A 19947-nucleotide genomic window follows, 5' to 3' on the forward strand; every position below is an offset into this window, starting at 1 on the left:
CACATTCTCACAGTGCTTAGTTAAGTGCCTGGCACACACTGCCCACTGAATATGTGATGGCTTGGGTGTTGAACAGTGAAGACTGCTGTAACTTTGAAAGTCATCCATGTTGACAGTTTCTTTTTTAGGTGAGAGCAGTAGCTAGAGAGGCATTTGAATCCCTGATCAGGAGAGCATCATTTCTCCCATGTTTGTAGGTCATTTATCACTCAGTTTAAGATATTCAGCTGGTCTGAGTCAATCAGAACAATGGTGCCAAGAATGTGTGTGTTGCAACCTCTGGCAATGCTCTGACCATGTCTGTGTGTGGTGCAATTTCAGGGTTCAAAGCTCAGTGGGCCAATCACATCTGTTTACCATGCTCTGGGGTCATCTGTGTTTCCCACATCTGTTTACCATGCTCTGGGGTCATCTGTGCGCCTGGGCTGTTTGCTTTGTGTTGGTCAAAGTACTAGCAGATGGTGAAACTGGGTGAGGAAATATGCCCACCGTGGGTCTGTAAGTATTTGATAGACTGAGGGATGTCTATTGACTGGGGCTTAGTACATTCTGGAATCTTAGAATCAAATGGTCATTTCCCATACAAAATTCTCAGGCAGGATTTTAAAACCAAGAGGCTCTCATTTAAAAAGAATGACTTTAAATAAAGAGTAGGTGGAGTGTTCCTTGATTGTATAGTTGTACCTAATGGAACAAAGAAAACCTTTACTGGGAGAGTTTACGTCTAATTTAAATCTCATAGGCTACAGTGATCTTATTCTGTGTAGATGATCACTAATGTCTTTTAACTACAAAGGTACGACACAGACAGACAGTGAATCAGTTCACAAGAGTTCTTGAGAGCAACTTAGATAAAATATTAGTGGTTGTAAACTGTGAAACCAGACATTGTGATTTAATAAGTTATGAGAAACAGCCTCCCCAGTTTTGATCCTCTGCCATTAGCACACAGTAGGTGGAAAGACACAGGGCATTTACATTCTACAAAGGTACAAGCATCCTCCTATGGAGTCATGGCTCTGATGGCCTGATATAGCCACACAACTACTTCATGTCAATACTGCCAACCTAGAATTCTATATCTGGAAAAATTATCCTTCAAAAATGAAGGAGAAACTAAGACATTCCCAGATAAACAAAAACTAAGAGAATTTGCTGCTAGCATATCTCTCTACAGGAAATGCTAAGGAAGTCCTTCTGGCTGAAATGAAAGGACACTAGACAGTCACTTGGATTCACATGAAAAAATAAAGAGCACAGGTAAAGGTAACTACGTAGGTAAATAAACCACTAATTATAAATCTCTGTGTTGATGAGCACACACGTATAAAGGTGCAATTTGTATAACAAAGCACAAAAGAGGTTGAAGAGAATGTAGCTATGTATGAGCAGAGTTTTTGGATACTATTGCACTTATGTTGAAATTAATTTGAATTAGATTGTTATAAGTTAAGTTATAGTCATCAGGGCAAGCATTCAGAAGATAACTAAAAAATATGTAGTAAAGAAAAATAACAAGGAGCCCTGGCTGGCTGGCTCGGTTGGTTGGAGCATCATCCCATACACCAAAAGGTGGTGGGTTGATTCCCGGTCAGGGCTCATGCCTGGGCTGTGGGTTCCAACCCTGTTCAGGGTGTGTACAGGAGGCAACCAATTGATGTTTCTCTTTCACATTGATCTCTCTCTCTCTACCCTCTCCCTCTCTCTCTAAAATCAATAAAAACATCCTTGGGTAAGGATTTAAAAATGTTAAGGAAATTAAAAGCACACTAGAGAATGAACACATTTGAACAATTTACTGAACAGAGAAGATGGGAATAATAGAGGAACAGAAGAATGAAGAAACGTATTGCAGAAGACACAGTCTTGTATAGAAAAAACCCCAAGGAATCAATCAAGAAATAAAAACTATTCGAGTTAATACTTTTTTATTTCTAAAACTAAAATTAAGAAAATCCCATTTATAACAGCATCGAAAAGAAATACTTAGCAATACGTTTAATAAGTGAAGTACAAGATTTGTACCCTGAAAACTACCAAAACTTAATGAAAGAAATTAAAGAAGACCTAAATAATTGGAAAGACATCCTATGTTCAAAAATTTAAAAACTTAATATTGTTAAGATGTCAATATTCCCAAAACTGATTTATGGATCCAACTCAGTCTCTACCAAAATTTCAGCTGCCTTCCCGTTCTTTTGCAGAAACTGACAAGCTGATGTTAGAATTCACGTGGAAATGCAAAACAATTTTGCAAAGGAAGAAAAAGTTGAAAGACTCGCACTTACTGATTTCAAAATTTACTATAAAGTTACAGTGATCAAGTCTGTACACTGTTGGCACAGGACACACACATCAATGAAATAGAACTGGAAGTCCAGAACTGAAATAGATTGGCCAGTCAGTTTTGACAAGGGTGCCAAGGAAATTAAATAAAGGAAGTAACAGTCATTAACAAACGACTGGGAAAACTGGGCATCTACACACAGAAGATGGATTGGGACCCTCTACTTCACACCATATACAAAAACTAAATCAAAATGAATCAAAGACCTAAATGCAAGAGATAAAATTATAGCTCTTAGAATAAAACATAAGTTTACATCTTCATAACCTTGGGCTAGACAGTGGTTTCTTAGACATGTCACCGAAAGCACAAGCAGCCAAAGGGGGGGAAAAAAAGATACATTAAACTTCATTAAAATAAAAAACTTCTGTGCTTCAAAGGACACTATCAAGAAAGTGAAAAGACAACCCACATAATGGGATAAAATACTGCAAATCATTTATCTCACAAAGATCTAGTATCCAGAATATGTAAAAAACTTTCCCAACTCAATAATAGATAAATAATCCCATTAAAAACCGGGCAAAGAATTTAAATAGACATTCCTCCAAAACAGATATACAAATGGGCAATAGTCACAAGAAAAAATGTGGAGAGAAATTCAAATCAAACCCACAGTGAGATACCACTTTATATCCACTAGGAGGGCTATCATTAAAAAGACACATGATAACAAGTGTTAGTGAGAACATGGAGAAATTGGAACCCATTCATTGCTGGTGGGAATGTAAACTGGTGCAGCCACTTTAGGAAACAATTTAACAGTTCCTCAAAAAGTTAAACACAGAGGTATAATATGACCCAGCAACTCCACTCCAAAGTATATACCCAAGAGAACTGAAAACATGTCCGCACAAAAAACTTATACACGAATGTTCATACAGCATTATTCATAATAGTCCAAAGTGGAGATAACCCAACTGCCCATCTACTGATGAGTGGATAAACAAAATGTACTATATTCACTCAGTGAAATAGCATCCAGTCATAAAAATAAAGTACTCATACATGTTACCACAGGGATGAACCCTGAAAACATTAGGCTGAGTGAAAGAAGCCAGGCACAAAAGGCCACTATTGCATGATTTCATTGATATGAAATGTCCAGAATAAGCAAACCCATAGAGAGAAAAAGTAGATGAATAGTTGCCAGGGGCTGGGGAAAATAGGGAATGGTGAGTGACTGTTAACATGTATGGCTTTTCATCTTAGGGGGATGAAAATATTCTGGAATTAAACAGTGGTAATGATTGCATTATTTTAATATACTAAAAACCACTTAGTGATATACTTAAATGGGTGAATTGTATGGTATGGAAATTAAATCTCAATTTTAAAAAACATTATGTTAGCAGATGTAAAACACACATGCATTTAATATATAGAAATGATTATTTCTCTTCCCTCATTTCCAAGTCCTAAAGAAACACTGCCACCTTGTCGCCATGCCTATTCTGTGGCTTTTTATGTTATGTTATGGGCCTACCTCCAGGTACTCCCAGTTGAAAAACATGAGCCTAGGGAGTCAGAAAGGGAATCAAGAAGCCAGAGGTTCATGAGCCCATTTGCTGTCACCCAAGGGGGAAACATTTTCTAGTCTTGGGAAAGGGAAGAGATTTCAGGATGGATCACACAGTTGGTTGAAAATGCCCGTAAATTTTTTCATCTCTTTCTGCTTTCATTCCACATACATTAAATCATTTTTCCAAGGGTCCTAACAACAAGAAGGGATCACATCCCCCATTAGAAAGGAATCATGTCCACCGAAAATCATCTTTCCTTTCTTCTCTCTCTCCCTCCCTCCTTCCCTCCCTTCTCTATCATCTATCTATCTATCATCTATCTATCTATCTATCTATCTATCTATCTATCTATCTATCTATCTATCTATCTATCTATCATCTATCATCTATCTATCTATCTATCTATCTATCTATCTATCTATCATCTATCTATCTAATCTATCATCTATCCTGTGTTTATTTGGCTTTTAGTAACTTGATAAACTCGAATCACTCTCCCTGATTCTGAGTCTAGAACACTGAAAAAACTAAGGGCCAGACTGGATTAAGGTAAATTGACCTCAATCAAGTATGACAGGTAGATTTTATTTATTTATTTATTTTTATTTTTAAAAAATATATCTTTATTGATTTCAGAGAGAGGAAAGGAGAGGGAGAGAGAGAGATAGAAACATCAATGATGAGAGAGTCATTGATCGGCTGTAGCCCGTAACCCGGGCATGTGCCCTGACTGGGAATCGAACCCTGATCGCCTGGATCCTAGGTCGATGCTTAACCGCTGAGCCACGCCCGGCCGGGCATGACAGGTAGATTTTAATCCATGTGCTAACTTCAATACATCAACAGTTGGGAAAGATTCTGTGCTGAGCAAGATCATGAGGCCATGTCTGAGTGTAGTCTGACAGAATAGCACGCTTGATGAGTAATGTCTCCCTCGGACACAGGCAGGAAAGTATGGTATACGTACTGCACATTTGCCACCCTGATTTAAATGTGCTTCCTCAACGGCCTCTAGCCAGAAAACCCATGGGCCACATCCCTCTAACCTTGAAGCACTGCATTACACATGATACAAAGCTGTATTGTGAATCCTCATTTCATAAAGAGAGCTTTCCACCTTCAGTAGTTTACTTAATTTAAAGCATATCCAACCTGATACTCCATTGTAAGGTCCACAATCTGTAACTCCATTATTTCATGAATGAAAAAGGAAATGGCTCATTAGAAAATGCTTCCTTAGGTTCCTGGGATTTGTTAGAATGCATGATTTAAATGTTTACTTAGCATTTTCAAATCAAGTAAGATACCTAGTGGAGACTCATCATTAAACTATGACTTCCACCAGCCAAAACGTGTATTTAATGCCTTCTTCACTGACTTTCATAGAGCGCTTCTGGGGGTTGTTCTGGTTTCTGAATGCATTTGGTTACTAAATCAGCAGCCTAACATAGCCTGGTGTTTCTAGGTAGGTTCCTTTCATGGAAACACAGGAGGAAGAGAGAGGGAGGGAGCCTAGTGTATTTAGCCAGGTCACCCAGGCCAACAACCCTTTGCAAAGCACATTGGCCTCATCCCTTTCACAAAGGCCTCTGTGATGCAGATCCAAACAAAGATCAAAGAGACTAAAGAAGTGATTTCTCGCAGCTAAGGAAAACCAACAAGGTTTCATTAAATTTTACCCAAATGGAAGCATTCTTTTTTTAAAATATATCTTTATTGACTTCAGAGAGAGGAAAGGAGAGGGAGAGAGAGGTAGAAACATCAATGACGAGAGAGTCATTGATCGGCTGCCTCCTGCATGCCCCCGACTGGGGATTGAGCCTACAACCTGGGCATGTGCCCTGATCAGGAATCGAAACCCCAACTGCCTGGAACCTAGGTCGATGCTCAATTGCTGAGCCACGCCCGGCCAGCTCAAATGGAAGCATTTGGACATACCCAACACTTTAACTCTTCTGTTATTTAGTGTTCTATTAAAATTCTTGGTCTTGCTCTGGCTGGGCAGCTCAGCTGGTTAGAGCGTCGACTAGATAAGCCAAGGTTGCAAGTTTGATCTCCAATCAGGGTGCATACAAGAAGCAACCACTGAATGCATAAGTAACTGGAGCAACAAATCAGTGTTTCTCTCTCTCTCCCTCTCTCCTTCTCTCTCTCCCTTCCCCGCTCTCTCTTAAATCAATAAGTAAAAATTTTAAAAAGTCCTTGGTCTTGCATGTAACTTTTAGTGCTATGCTCAATTGAAGATAGTACCTATTTAATAAAACACAGATATTTTCCTGACAAGAGACACTAGATAAAAATAAAAAGAGAAACACACAGAACCCAAATGTTTGTAGAAAATTAGTTTTATACTTTATGAAAATTTTGGGTAATTTTCGCAATAAGAAGGTATTATTTATGTAATCAGAACAACTTCTTAAAAACAAATAAGGAAAACAAATAAGGAAACTATCAGCAAAAGGACGCACAAAAATCTTAAGAGAAGAAAATCAAGTGTTTTATTTGGCTTATCAGAGAGGAGTAAGAGAATAGGAGAGAAAATCGGCAAGGAAAGATGTCAGTATACCCATACCAGGGGTGTAAACATCTTTAGCATTTATCTACAATAGAGTAAGGGACTCAGAATCGGAACATAAACCTCAGAGTCCCTTTGAAGCACACATATTACATGTAAGCATGATATATGGGTTGCCAGGATTTACCCACTAACAGGTCATCTTTAATGAGATCCTCTCAGGGCTTCATTGACCTATTCTAGCCACAGGACACTGGAAATAGACTAAAGCTTATATCCAATTCCACTATCTAGTAGATGAGAAGGAAGGTGTCAGTCCATGAGTAGGAATAAACTTGTTCTAATTCCCTTATGTGCTCTAGTTCAAGCCCCTCAGTGGCCAAGTCCCTGACATCTCCATCTGTGAGATGCAAGGCCAGGGTCAAGGGCTCCGCCTGGGGTCCTAGGACAGGAAGAGGTTACTGACCCACAGAGAGGTCACCATATGACACTAGTCTCATTAGTTCACTGCCCTTGCCAAATAAAAGAAACAGCCAGACAAAACAAACATTGGTTGTAATTTTAACTGAAAAATTCTACCAACTGACTTTCAGGAAGGGCTGCCCCATCTGTGTTTATGGGCAGGAGCAACTAACACTACTAAAAGTCCATGCGAATTTGTGAGTCCTCATTCTAATAAACACTAAGTTTCTGGTGCTTGTCAAGCTCTATTAAAGTAGAAAGCAAGGAGGAGATTTCCTCATTGATGGGGATATAGTTTGGTTCAAATCAATTCTGTGAACACACATCGAGGCTTTGTGTTGTGGTTTGGCAACAGCAGCTTTCTTATCCAGTATTCAAACTAATTTTTCTTCATCTTATATTCCTTACACTGAGGACATGCACTAAATTTGTAGCATATTCAGGGGTGGGGAACATCTGGCTCGTGGGCCGTACACTGCCCATGAAATCACTTGGTCTGGCCCTGCCAAGGCAACCGCAGGTAGGACTCAAAATTCAATAAATCTAGGAGCTTTTTTCATAGCTAATTTTTAAGTTGATAATTTTGTATGGCCTGTGAATGATGTTATAAATATCCAAATGGCCCTTGGCAGAAAAAAGGGTCGCCACCCCTGATATGAATGGTAGCAGTTCAACTAATTTTGAAACTGTTTCTAGACTCAGTAAAAGTTAAGACTAGTTAGCTACACAAATTCAATGACCCCAAACAACATACTGTATTCCATATAATAAGCATACAGCATGTACATTCGTAGGGTTCCCCAATCCTTTTCTTCTTCTGGGTAATTCATTCAAATTTTATTACATCTCCAAAATTTTTTTCCTATAAATTTTGTATTTTGAATCTTGGGGAAGAATAAGACTCTATGCTGGGAGGTTCACCCTCAAATGTATAACTCTGCTCTCTCTATCAAATAGTTTCCTCCACTGTTTTCTGTTTATGATTTAATATTAACCATCACTGTTATGGTCTGAATGTTTGTGTCCCCCCAACAAAATCTTATGTTGAAATCCCAATGCCCATGTGATGGTGTTAGGAGGTGGAGCCCTTGGAAGGCACTTAGGAAATGAGGGTGGAGCCCTCCTGAATGGGATTAGTGCCCTTATAAAAAAGAAGCACAGAGCTCCATTGCCTCCTTCCTCCACGTGTGGACATAGGGAGAAATGGGCAGTCTGCAACCTGGCTGAGGGCCCTCACCAGAACCTGACCATGTCGACAGCCTGCTCTTAGCCTTCCAGCTTCTAGAACTATAAGAAATAAATTTCTTTACTTTATAAGACACCCAGTCAATGGTATTTTACTACAGCAGCCTGAATGGACTAAGACAAACACAAAATATTAACATATAAAGATCAATTTGTTCATAAACTCCTGAAATATGACCAATCTTCTCACTTTGATATTTCAGCACAAACTCATTACCTACCTTGTGGGTAATGACAGAGTTACAGAGAACCAGAGATAAGATAGGAGGAAACAATTGAGCCTACTGGATGAGCTCCATTACAATAATTTAACTCAAGCTTTTCTAAAGAGAGATGAGAATGGTATGCTGAAAGAGGCAAGTAACTTTCAGTTAGTCTCCATATAGGTAGAATAGTTTTTATCACCATCAAACTTGAATTACAGTCAAGTTGAATTTCTCTGCCTCCTCCCGCTGTCTCTATCTTCGGTGAAAGTGCTAAGAAAAATAAGAATGGTCAAGGCACGAGGCATGGGGGGGGAAATGAGGTCAACTTATAATACTGATAGTTGAGTATATCTTGGAAGAGTTAAATGTTCTTTAGTAATCAAGTCCCTGTAGCCCAATAAGTCATTGTACTTCCACACTTATTCTTTTATGAAGAAATGTAGCTCAGAGAAGATAAAGGTCTCATTCAAATATGCCTATTAACAGATCAGTGTTTCTAATGAAAAGGTCTCTAACATGCAGTAGTCATCTGAACATTCCTTACAATCACGATTATACACAAAGAACAAAGACAGTGCCACCTGGCCCTGGGGTACTGCTCCAAAATGGACATAGGGCAGCCTTGTTCAGGACAGATGTTCCGCTAGATAGCTTATATTTGCGTTAATTCCCTTAGTATTTCCGTAAACACCGTGGAGTTTATTGTGGTCACTAATCCTGAGAGCTGGGGATTTTCTAATGTAAATTAAGGGATGTGCTAGGCTGGCTTGGCTGGGAGGCTTGGCTAGGGTGAATCCGCTCCATGTGACTGTCATTATCTCCTGGGCCAGCAGGTTAGTCTGAGAATGTTCTCCTCAAAAAGATGGCAGAACGCAAGAAGGGAAATGGAAAGACATAAGGGCCCTCAGGGGTCAGGCTCTACTGATACACTGTCGTGTCTGCCTCGCTTTACTAGTTAAAGTGCATCATAGAACCGAACCACAAACCAAAGGTTGAGAAAGTCCCTCTGCCCCTAAGAGACGTGGCGAGGGTGTGAATGCAGGGAGGGGTAGAGACCTAGGGCCACAATCTCAGTCTCCCATAGATACTGACAAATTACTTAAATGGCGATATTTCCACAGAAAATTCCAGGGCCTCATCTGCTATTAAGCATAAAAAGGAGATGCTAATACATGTTTGAAATATACAGAAAAGTACAGAGAGCAATATAACAAATACTCATGTATTCTCCAATAATTAACAAATTAATATTTTTAAAATCTGATTCTGATCTTTTTGGCTTTTTATAGAATATTTTAGAGTTTACGCATGTATACCCTTCCATAATTCTGTTTCCCTCCCTGCTCTGAGGTAACTATTATCCTAAAGTTAGTCTGTGCATATTTTTGTATTTTTACTATATCTGCATTTATTCATGAAGCCGCAGCCGAGAACAGTCACTCTTCACTTACTCTTATCACTCTGTTAATATTTAGTCGGCATTCCCAATAAAAGTAGCTGCTCCTGCAGCGCAAAAGCTTTATACAGGTCCTACCTGTGAACCAAATAGCTACCCGTGGGATATTAGAATTTTACTTGTTCCATTCCCATATTTTTTTGTCTCATATTAAGGAAATGAAAGATGCAGCATTCTAATGAGAAATAGCTAGCAAATATTTATTCAGATGTGAATATTCTTCAAGGAGAGTGTGGAGCAATTATAATCATCAGAGGAAGAAACATCACAGGGAAATAAAAACCAAATGTTTTCCTCAGGAGTCCTCTTTTTGACTGTTTTGATTTCAACTGGTAAGTCAAAGATACAATTTTAGAATCTTGGCTAATTTTTAAAAAACTTATTTCAAGGATAAATTTAAAATTCAATAATAGCACAGTCACAACAGAAATTTGTGTATCTGGTTATTAAAAATGGAATAGGAAGAATGGGTGTCGGGGTGTTCTCAATGATATCCACCCAAATGTTCCGGCTGTTTAACGAGGAAACATAAAAATGGAATGGGAGGACTTTAAGAAATGTCTCTCAGTTATGGTCTAGAACTTAACTGGAACATAAGTAGAAAGTACACAGTTTGTGTAAGAGAATGATTTAGGAAATTCCTGATGCAGAGACCGGTGGGGATTAGGACAAGGGGAACACTCCCTTTATACTCACAGGCTAAGAGAAAAATGACTAAATTAACAAACTGTCTAGTATATACCTCAGTTCCCAAGGACTTAAAGCTTGGCTCCAAGGTATAAGACTTTTGAAAGAATATTAAATAATATGCTTAATGGTCATATTCTGTACCTTCTCTTCATAGCGCATATATTGATAAGTAATAAAATACTGTTAAGTAAAATCAGTGGTCACATTAACAGGTTCTTGTTTTTGCTTCTGTTTTTGTTAGTTTGTTTTGAAGTGAAAGAATGGGTTTGCTGACTGCATTTTGCTGTAAATGTTAACATTGGAAATCTTGGAAAATGAATTCAATTCAACATTTATCAAGTGCTTACTGTGTTAAAGAGAAGTTGCACCTAAAACAAAGTTGCACAAAATACACAGAGAGCTGGACCCCTCTTCCACGTTTCACTGCTTTATAATTTTTTATATAATTGTTTCTACCCTCTTGCCCACCTTCTCTTCTCACTCCTCTCTATTCTAAACCAGTTCAACACGTTCGTATTTCTAAGAATCTCCCTCTTCCCTGTTTGCGTACATGAAAGAGATTTATTTAGTGTTAAATAAACTTTGCTAGTTCAGAGTCTGTTTCTCCTTTAATGCAAATATTTTCTTGAATTTGATTACTGAGACTAACAATACGGGAACACTCCAAAGTTCCTTAAGAGTTTCTGGACTTAACTTCTTTGAGCCATGCTATTTGATTACTTTCCTTCACTCCATGCCAAGCAACGAACAAAGAAAATTTAAAAAGCACAATTTATGTCATTTATTAGTGGATAATCTGAAACTATAATGATGGAGGTTAATGCTAATAAACAGACACACTTACAAATACTCTGTATGTCATACAATGGACTGTCACAGCCAGGGAAAAAGCCAATTTTACATCTGAATCAGGAGTTAAAGGAATACCTTACCATAAACTACAGAAAGTTAGGGACAAACTATAGCGAAAACAAGATTTTTCAGAATCCACTGAAAGACTTCTAAGGCAAGTGGAGATTGGAAATAAGTGAGACCAGGAAATCTGCTTCTCATATTTCTCCTTTATAGCTCTGGCTGGACCATGGGCTAACATATGTGCTGGCAAGTCCTCCAATGAGATCAGGACATGTGACAGCCATGGCTGTGGCCAGTACACGGCTCACAGGTATGTATGGGGTTTCACAAATAACCATAAACTCTTTGGGCTCTTGACCTCTTTGCTTAGTGTCCTTGCCCTACGTTTCCTCAAGTGCTCATGATCATCTCCCTCTGACAGCAGGAAAACTAGATGAAACCAGTTATACTACTGTCTTTGGAGCAACTTCCAAGAACTCTGCTTCAAGTATGGGCTCTGAATTGGGAACAGAGCGTGGACTAAGAAAAGGGGGAGCAAGCAGTGTTTCCCCTCTCAATGTTTTCACACACTGACTTATTTCACCTGGTTTTTCCAAGGTGAAAATCAAACATTACTATGCCATTCTGTAGATGAGGAATTTGAATTTAGGTACCAAAGGGCTAAAGGACCTGCCAAACACAGCTGGGGATGGTGAAGGCTAAACTAGGATTCAGGCTTTAGGATCCTCTTTCCATCCAACCACGGTGTTACTGACCCAGGCTCTGGGAACTGACCACAGGGGCTGGCCCTAAGCAGGCAATTTATTCCAGACAATGAGGGACACACCTGCGAAATTTCAGCCATGTACAGTATCACCTTGGGAGTACCAGTCTCTGATGAAATAGCTGCGTGACCAATTGCATCATTGATCTCCACCCTAATTATAGTATCTGCACAGATACTACTTACAAAGTAACCTCAAACACCTGGAGATATGCCTAAGAGATGGGAAATATGGAAAAATGGCCTCTGAATTGCCAAAATTAAGACTCAATTAGTTCACACCCTAAAGTTTATATAATAACTTACTGGCTCTTCACTTGAAACCTGCTCAGTGTTGCTTTACATCATCTAACAATCCTGGTGAATCTCATTTTTCAGGTAGTAGCCTATTAGGAAAGAGAAGCAGCAGTAAGAACCAGCATAGTGACAACAGTGAGGACTGTTAGAGACAACCTCAAGAAATCTCACAATCTGGGAACATTCTGTGTTTGTGCTACATATACTTTAATAAACTCAGGCAGTATTACTCACTATATTAAAATAGCATATACAGTAAATGATGTTTGTAATAACTTCTGGATCATTGAGGGAAAAATAAGACTAGGGTAACAGAAGATTCTTTTATGATAGGTTCCCATAAAGACAACCCTTTCCTAAGTAGTCTATAAAACTTACTTGTATGGATTGCCTCATTTCCCCCAAATGCCATATAATAATAATACCTAACATTTTTTAAAGGCTTCCCAAGTGCCAAATATTATCTAAAATGTTTTAATCTTTACAACATGGTTATTACTACCTTCAGGGAAGGTGGTTAAGACTGGGCAAAACAGTGAGGAAACCTGGGATATCCCAATATGTTCCAGTACTTCAATTTTTGATACCTTGGTCCGGGAACAGAGGGCTACCACCACATTCCCGGGCAATAAGGCTCCCAGGGCAGTTCCTAAGTCTGTTCCTTCTTATCTACATCCTAGAAGTCATAGGCCTCACCAGGGTGTGGATGTCTTGTGCTCTGATGGATCTACTGTGTATGCACCTTTCACTGGAATGATTATGGGCCAGGAGAAACCTTATAAAAACAAAAATGCCATCAATAACGGTGTTCGGATAACTGGAAGAGGTAAGAGGCGGTGTATATGCCTGGGACACATATGGAGATGTTTGATGCATTGAATGCATATTCCATAATCAAGGTTTCATACTTCCTTCAGGGTGATAAAATGTATAACATAAGGACATAGTGTACCACACTAAAATAGCTAATGCATTTCTACTGGTTTCCTGGAATCCTCTTCCTTATGCACACTCCACCTACCCCTCCAGCTGTCAGAGGGCTTTCTTCCTGTGGCCCATGTGGTTTTGCTTAACAATCTATAAACAAAACCACTTTCAGCAGCAATATTAACTATCATGAATAGATACTTTACCCAAATTCCACCACTGGAAAAATGTTCTGCAAGAGCTGACTGAAATATTTACAAAGGCCTCTATATTCTAGATAAAGCTAAGTCCCTGGTATTCTAGGTATTGGGCTTGTTGTTTGGTTGTTTTGTTTGAGGTGTAACATACATACAGAAAAGTGCACAAAGCGTAAGTGTACAGCTCCGTGAATTTTTACAGTGAATATGCCTACGTAACCAGCACCCAGATCAAGAAAAAGAGCATCCGCAGATCCTAGAGACCCTCTGTGCTACCTTCTAGTCATTATCCCCAGCAAGGGAATCCCTTCCCCACCACCTATTCATTCTGCCTGTTTCTGAAGATAACACAATAGAATTACACAGCACGCGGTCTCTTTCATGGGCTTCTTTCGCTCCACATCATGTTTGTGAGGTCCATCCATATTTTTGCATATCATTTTAGTTCATTCTTATTGCTTCACATAGTATTCTGTTATATGCATGTATCTTAATCTAGTTAATCATTCTTCTCTAGATGGACAGTTGGGTAGTATCCACCTTTAGGTGATTATGAAAATGCTGCTATGAACTTTCTTGCATATGTTGTTAATTGAACATAAACATGCATTTCTGTTGGGAGTGAGTCCAGAGGACATTCCCTTCCCCAAGTAAGAAGCATTTCATGAGGGAACCCATGTCCTTGAGCAGCCACACAGTAGCTTAGGCCTGAATGACAACAGAAACTACTGCCAATGAATGGCGTCCACTTAGAAGGCAAGGCCAAGGTTGGCATGGTTACCTAACAGGCAGCAGAGCTGAAGAAGTAATCAGATTGGCCTGAAGCACAGACATCTGTGGCATTGTCTAGTTAACCATGGTGACCCTAGAATGAAATAGACAGCAGCCTACTAAAGCCTCATTAGATTTGTATAAAACACACTCTAGGACTGACGAACAGAATTCTGACTTCAGTCATCACAAAAATGGATCAAAAACCACCCCACTCCAATTCCCAGACTTGAGCCAGCTCACAGTCCCAGAGCCCCTTGAGTAAAAGGGAGGCCGAGTCTTTTACTTTCTCATTTCAGCCATTTTGATGAGTATGTAGTGATATCTCTTTTAGCTTTTAATTTGCATTTCCCATATTTATTGATAACACGGATATTGCCTTTTGTGAAGTGCCCATTCAAGTATTTTGCCCTGTCTTTTTCTTATTGGTATGTAAGAGTTTTTTGTATATTCTGGATACGAGTCCTTTGTCAGATCTATGTATTGTAAGGATCCTCTCCCATTTTATGGGTTGTTTTTCCCTTTCTTAATGTTTCCTTCAATATAGAAAAAATTCTTGTTTTAAATGCAGCCCAATTTAGTAATATTTTCCTTCATTAACACATTTTTTTACCTGTTTAAGACACATTTTCCTACCCTGAAGTCAAAAAGATATTCTCCCTATGTTTCATCTACAAGCTTCATTGCTTCATCTTTCATATTTAGAATTATAATCCATCTGGATTGTGTAAGGAATGCGATAGAGGTAAAGATTTCCCCCCATATTGGTATCTAATTGACTCAGTACCATTAGCTTCACAAGACCATTTTCCCCCCTACTACACTTCAGTATCTTTTGTCATAATTCAGAGTCTGAATATATGTGGGTCAGTTTCTAGTAGATTGTGTTTCATCAGTCATTTTTCAATCTTCCACAAATACCACAATGACTTAACTACTATAGCTTTAAAACACACCTTGATATCTGACAGTATAAATCTTCCAACTTTGTTCTTTCAGATTGCCTTGGCAGTTCTTGGTTATTTGCATTTCCAAATTTTAAAATCAGTTTGTCAATTTCCACCAAAAGTCTGCTGGGACTTTGACTGGATTTTCACTGATTATATAAATCATATCGAGAAGAACTGCTAACTTAAAAGTAATGAGTCCTCCAATCGATGAACATGTTACACCCTCCATGTATTTAGGTCTTCTTGTGTTGCTGTATTAGTAGCTGATGTATGGCTTTTCAGTGTAGAGGTCTTGCACACATTCTGTTTATATATGATTTTGTTTAGATCTTCTATGGCAGTACTATCCAATAGGAATATAATAAAAGCCACGTTAAGTAATTTAAAATTTTCTAGGAGTCACATAAACTGAAAAGGTGAAATTCATTTTAATAATATATTTATTTAACCCAGTATCTCCAGAATGTTTTTATTTCAAAATGCAATTAACATAAAAATTAATATTTTACCTTTATTGGGTACTGTCTTCAAAATCCATGTGTACTTTGTACTCAGACCACATCTAATTCAGATTAGCTGTGTTTCAAGTACTAACTAGCCACATGTGGCTAGTGGCTACCTGTTGGGTGGCGTGATTCTATAGTTTTACTTATGTTTTCTGTCCACTTGACCTGTTTTCAATGATGTAAATAAATGTGTTGAAGTCTTCTATTACTAGTGGGTTTCCACCCATTTCACCTTGTATCTCCTGAAGTCTCTGCTTTATATAGATGGTTTCTGTGTTATTTAGCACATGGACAGTTGTCACTGTTGCATCTTCACTGGATTTAGCATTATAAATTGTCCTCCTGTTTTGCTTCAATGCTTTTTGACCTGAATTCCACTCTCTGGTAACAGGATCATAACCCTTGCTTTCCTTTTTGCTTTACTTTCTTGGCAAATATTTGTCCAGCCCTTAATTTTTAGCCTCTTACAATTATTGTGGGGCTTTTTCTATACAGCATAGGACAGGGTTTTCCTTTCCAAGTGAATAGGAGAACCTATTTAATAGATGAGTTAATAGTTACAGATATATATTTGGTCCCAACATTATCATACTATGTTATAATTATAGCATTATACTAACTCAATTTAAATTTTTTTCTTTTGGTATTTAGAAAGATTTGTATTCTTGTGCCAGTTATTTCCATTTTTCCTTGTCTTTAAAGTCTAATAGTTTAATTAGAATATGTTTTAGAGCTGACACTGCTCTGGGTCAATTTTCTCAGCTACCTACTGTTTTCCTGCTATTGTTTGATGCTTTTGTCGTCATTTAAATCCGTTCTTCTCTGGGCATCTTGCAGCTTCTGTCCTTATTCCTGATGCGATTTGGTCATTTTCTCCCACTCCTCACTGAGCCGAGTTCAATCAACTGAGTAATTTTATTTCTTTCCTTTCAGGTTTCTGTATTAAAATGTTCTACATTAAACCAGTTAAACATAAAGGTGCTATCAAGAAGGGAGAAAAACTGGGAACTCTATTGCCCTTGCAGAAAGTTTACCCAGGTGTACAATCCCATGTACACATTGAAAACTGTGACTTGAGTGATCCCACCATGTACCTATAAATGGAAGACAAATGACTAGATCTTCTAGGTAGAAAGCCATCATCATAAAACCTAAATGCATATCCTGCTTTTCAAGAAATTTGTGTTCAAATGGAAACATGATACATGCAAAGAAGAAAAGAGTATTTTGACTTTAACCCACTGCTACTTTCATGTTTTTACATGTCAACAAATTTCACAGAGATCTCTGATATTTCTGTAAACTATGATATCTGGGGTGCTGGCTTTTAAATATATATATATATATACACACACATATATATTTCTTAGTCCTAAATACATAGAATAAACAAACATATAAATTCAAGTAATCCAGACTGCATTTTTAATAATTCTAAAACTAGATTTCTACTTGGAAAAAAAAAAAGGCTGACGCTATTTCTATGGTATAAGAATAGAGGTTTGTACACTGTTGGATATACATATGCACTTAATAATATTAATTGAATAAACTGGAGGCTTCTTTTGAGTCAAGGTTGTGGAGAATTTCAGCATTATCCTTAGGTTTATCAAACTGGTTGGATTGTGAGCTGTTTGCATGGATAAACCAGAATTTGCTGTTCTTTATAACCACACATTCCCACATTCTATATAAGTGGTAGATCTTCTAGGTAATGAATCATGGCAGTCTAAAGAAATATGTAATATTCTAGACTTCAGTACAACTGCATTACAAGGAGCACTAGAAAGAGGAAGAGGTCTGTCCTGACCTGAAGTATCTCGTGGAGCCCAGTTGGTTGGCCTCATCTAGCCGTGTGTGTACCAGAGCTACTTATTTCTACGCATCACTGTGTATCTGTATCATTCTTTCCTGGTTATACTGGCAACAGGTACCAACATGAAGTAAGGCCATGCAAATGTGCAAAGGACCAGAAATAATTATGGCTCCCCAAATTTTAGTCAGTCGGTAAGAAATAAGTTGAAGTCATCATTCTGGAAACTTCCTTCGTGAATTTTTGCTTAAATCCTCTTGGAATGTAGAAAACTCCAGCAGAATGACTTCATTCTTAGTGTAGAAATGTTAGAGGAAAATGTAATTAATTGAACTTTACTACTGGTGAGAGGTGGCTGCGGTTGTATACTACGACACAGGTGTAAGGATGTTCACGACATCACTGTTTGTCAAAGCAGAACCTGCAACAACTCAAGTGAGGTGGACAAATAAATTGTGGTTATAGGATGAAATATTACATAGTTCTCTTAATCCTCAGCTAACATAACCAAATGGGTGAATCACAGCAATATAATACTGAGTAAAAAATAATCCAAAAGATCAAATATAGCATGATACTCTTTTTATAAATAGTCAAAACAGTTAAACAAAAACATAATTTTTAGGAACACATAGGTATGTGATAAAAATATATAAAAAGAAAATCACACAAATAATGAACACTAGTTACCTAAGGACTTGATAGGAAAGGACCACTCAGGCAAACTATCAGTGCTATAGTTTTACAGTTGGGAGGTGATTTCATAAATATTTATTATTGTGAATTATATGTTATAGATGTAACAGGACTTGCAGATGGCTGGAAAGGAAGAAGAGTTGATGACCGCTCTCAGAGAGTTTAGAGTCTATACAGCACATACCCAGTTAGATATTATTCTCTAGTGTGTTGTAATGTCTTATACAAAGCTAGCAAATTACAAATTTAATTTTTCATTATAAAAAATGAAAACTATAGCCTGGCTGGGCGTGGCTCAGCAGTTGAGCGTCAACCTAGAATCCAGGAGATCACAGTTCGATTCCCGGTCAGGGCACGTGCCTGGGTTGCAGGCTGGACTCCCAGTAGGGGTTGTGCAGGAGGCAGCTGATCAATGAGGACTCTCTCATGATTGATGTTTCTATCTCTCTCTCTCCCTCTCTCTGAAATCAATAAAGATATATATATATATTTTTAAATGAAAACTGTAACCAGCACTGTCTGGTTTGATAATCTACCTTTATCATCTCCTTAGTGCTAAATAACTTTAGGTTGTTTCTAAAAATTACGTTTGTTTTCAGAGGACAAAAGCTGTGCTCCCATTGAGAACATACATACAAAAAAACCACACAGACTTTAAAGGCAATTTTTAAAGAGCTCTAAAATGTTTGAACAATGAAATATATACGTAATAATAATCAGACTTCTAAATAATCAGACTTCTAAATAATCAGACTGCTGAAGTGATTGTTTTAAAAACTAGATTCATTACCTGGAATGGAGAGCTTCCCCGGAATGGAGAGCTTCCCCAAGGTAGAGCAAGAACGTTGCCTTCTGCCTAGCATTCCACAAGCACTCTCATATCTGTTGAATGGAAATGCAAACTTTAGACTAAAGGACTTCTTTCTTACCAAGAACTAGAATACAGCGCCCTCTGGTGCATTATATCAGAGGTTTATTTGTTTTTTAAATTTCCTTTTCTTTCAGGTTTAAGTATCAAAATGTTCAGCTTAAAGTATTGTAAAGGTTCAAATGACAGAGAAGTAATAGTACTGAGCAACTTATTTTTCCTTAGTGAAAGTGATTATAATACATACTTAAAATAATGTGAACAAAATCAATTTTTATTCTGAAAATGTTTTTAAGTTTCCTGCAGGAAAGTAGTTTAATGGAAATACAAGATAAGTGGCCAATCTAAAGAGCCAGGCCTATAGAGGGAAGGATTCTTATATCCTTGTGACATTTATCACATTTAGTGGCATATTGACAGCAATATGTATAACTTTAAAATCTGCCCATCTCCCTAGTATTTAGTACAATACAAATAAGCCCAGGAAGGTTCATAAGGGAGAAAAAACAAAAACTTGAGAATCCTATTTTTGTGTCTCTTCAGTATAACCTACAATGAAAATCTTTTCTCCCATTCTCTCCATTTACATTTTGCCAACAAAATTATTCTAAGTTTTCCAGAATCCTTTAATACACATGCAGAAACACAAATTTAATATGAACAAGTTGCTTACAGAACTAAAATACTTTTAAAAGCCTAAAGCTCAAAATCCATCTAATAGCAAACTCTTTCATTTACATAGAATCCTCTAATCTTAGGTAAAGAGTACTTTTCATGGACTTCCATGGTAAATGGAGACATTTTCATCAAATGAAGCACCAAGAATACTCCATATTTCCTCATCTTGTTTTTGGTTTTCT

At 37.8% G+C, this 19947-nt stretch overlaps 1 protein-coding gene across 1 annotated transcript in view; it reads left to right on the forward strand.

The window, feature by feature from the left end:
• Window positions 1-16810, forward strand: part of LECT2 (leukocyte cell derived chemotaxin 2) — a 29197-nt gene extending 12387 nt beyond the window's left edge. Inside the window, exons 2-5 of the mRNA XM_016197569.2 lie at window positions 10009-10086; window positions 11513-11609; window positions 13040-13185; window positions 16644-16810. Of these exons, the coding sequence (XP_016053055.2) occupies window positions 10009-10086; window positions 11513-11609; window positions 13040-13185; window positions 16644-16810 (488 nt within the window). The remainder of the gene's footprint in view (window positions 1-10008; window positions 10087-11512; window positions 11610-13039; window positions 13186-16643) is intronic.
• Window positions 16811-19947: the final 3137 nt, after the last annotated feature.

The sequence above is a fragment of the Miniopterus natalensis genome, chromosome 4 (assembly GCF_054644295.1).
Source record: "Miniopterus natalensis isolate mMinNat1 chromosome 4, mMinNat1.hap1, whole genome shotgun sequence".
Taxonomy (NCBI): domain Eukaryota; kingdom Metazoa; phylum Chordata; class Mammalia; order Chiroptera; family Miniopteridae; genus Miniopterus; species Miniopterus natalensis.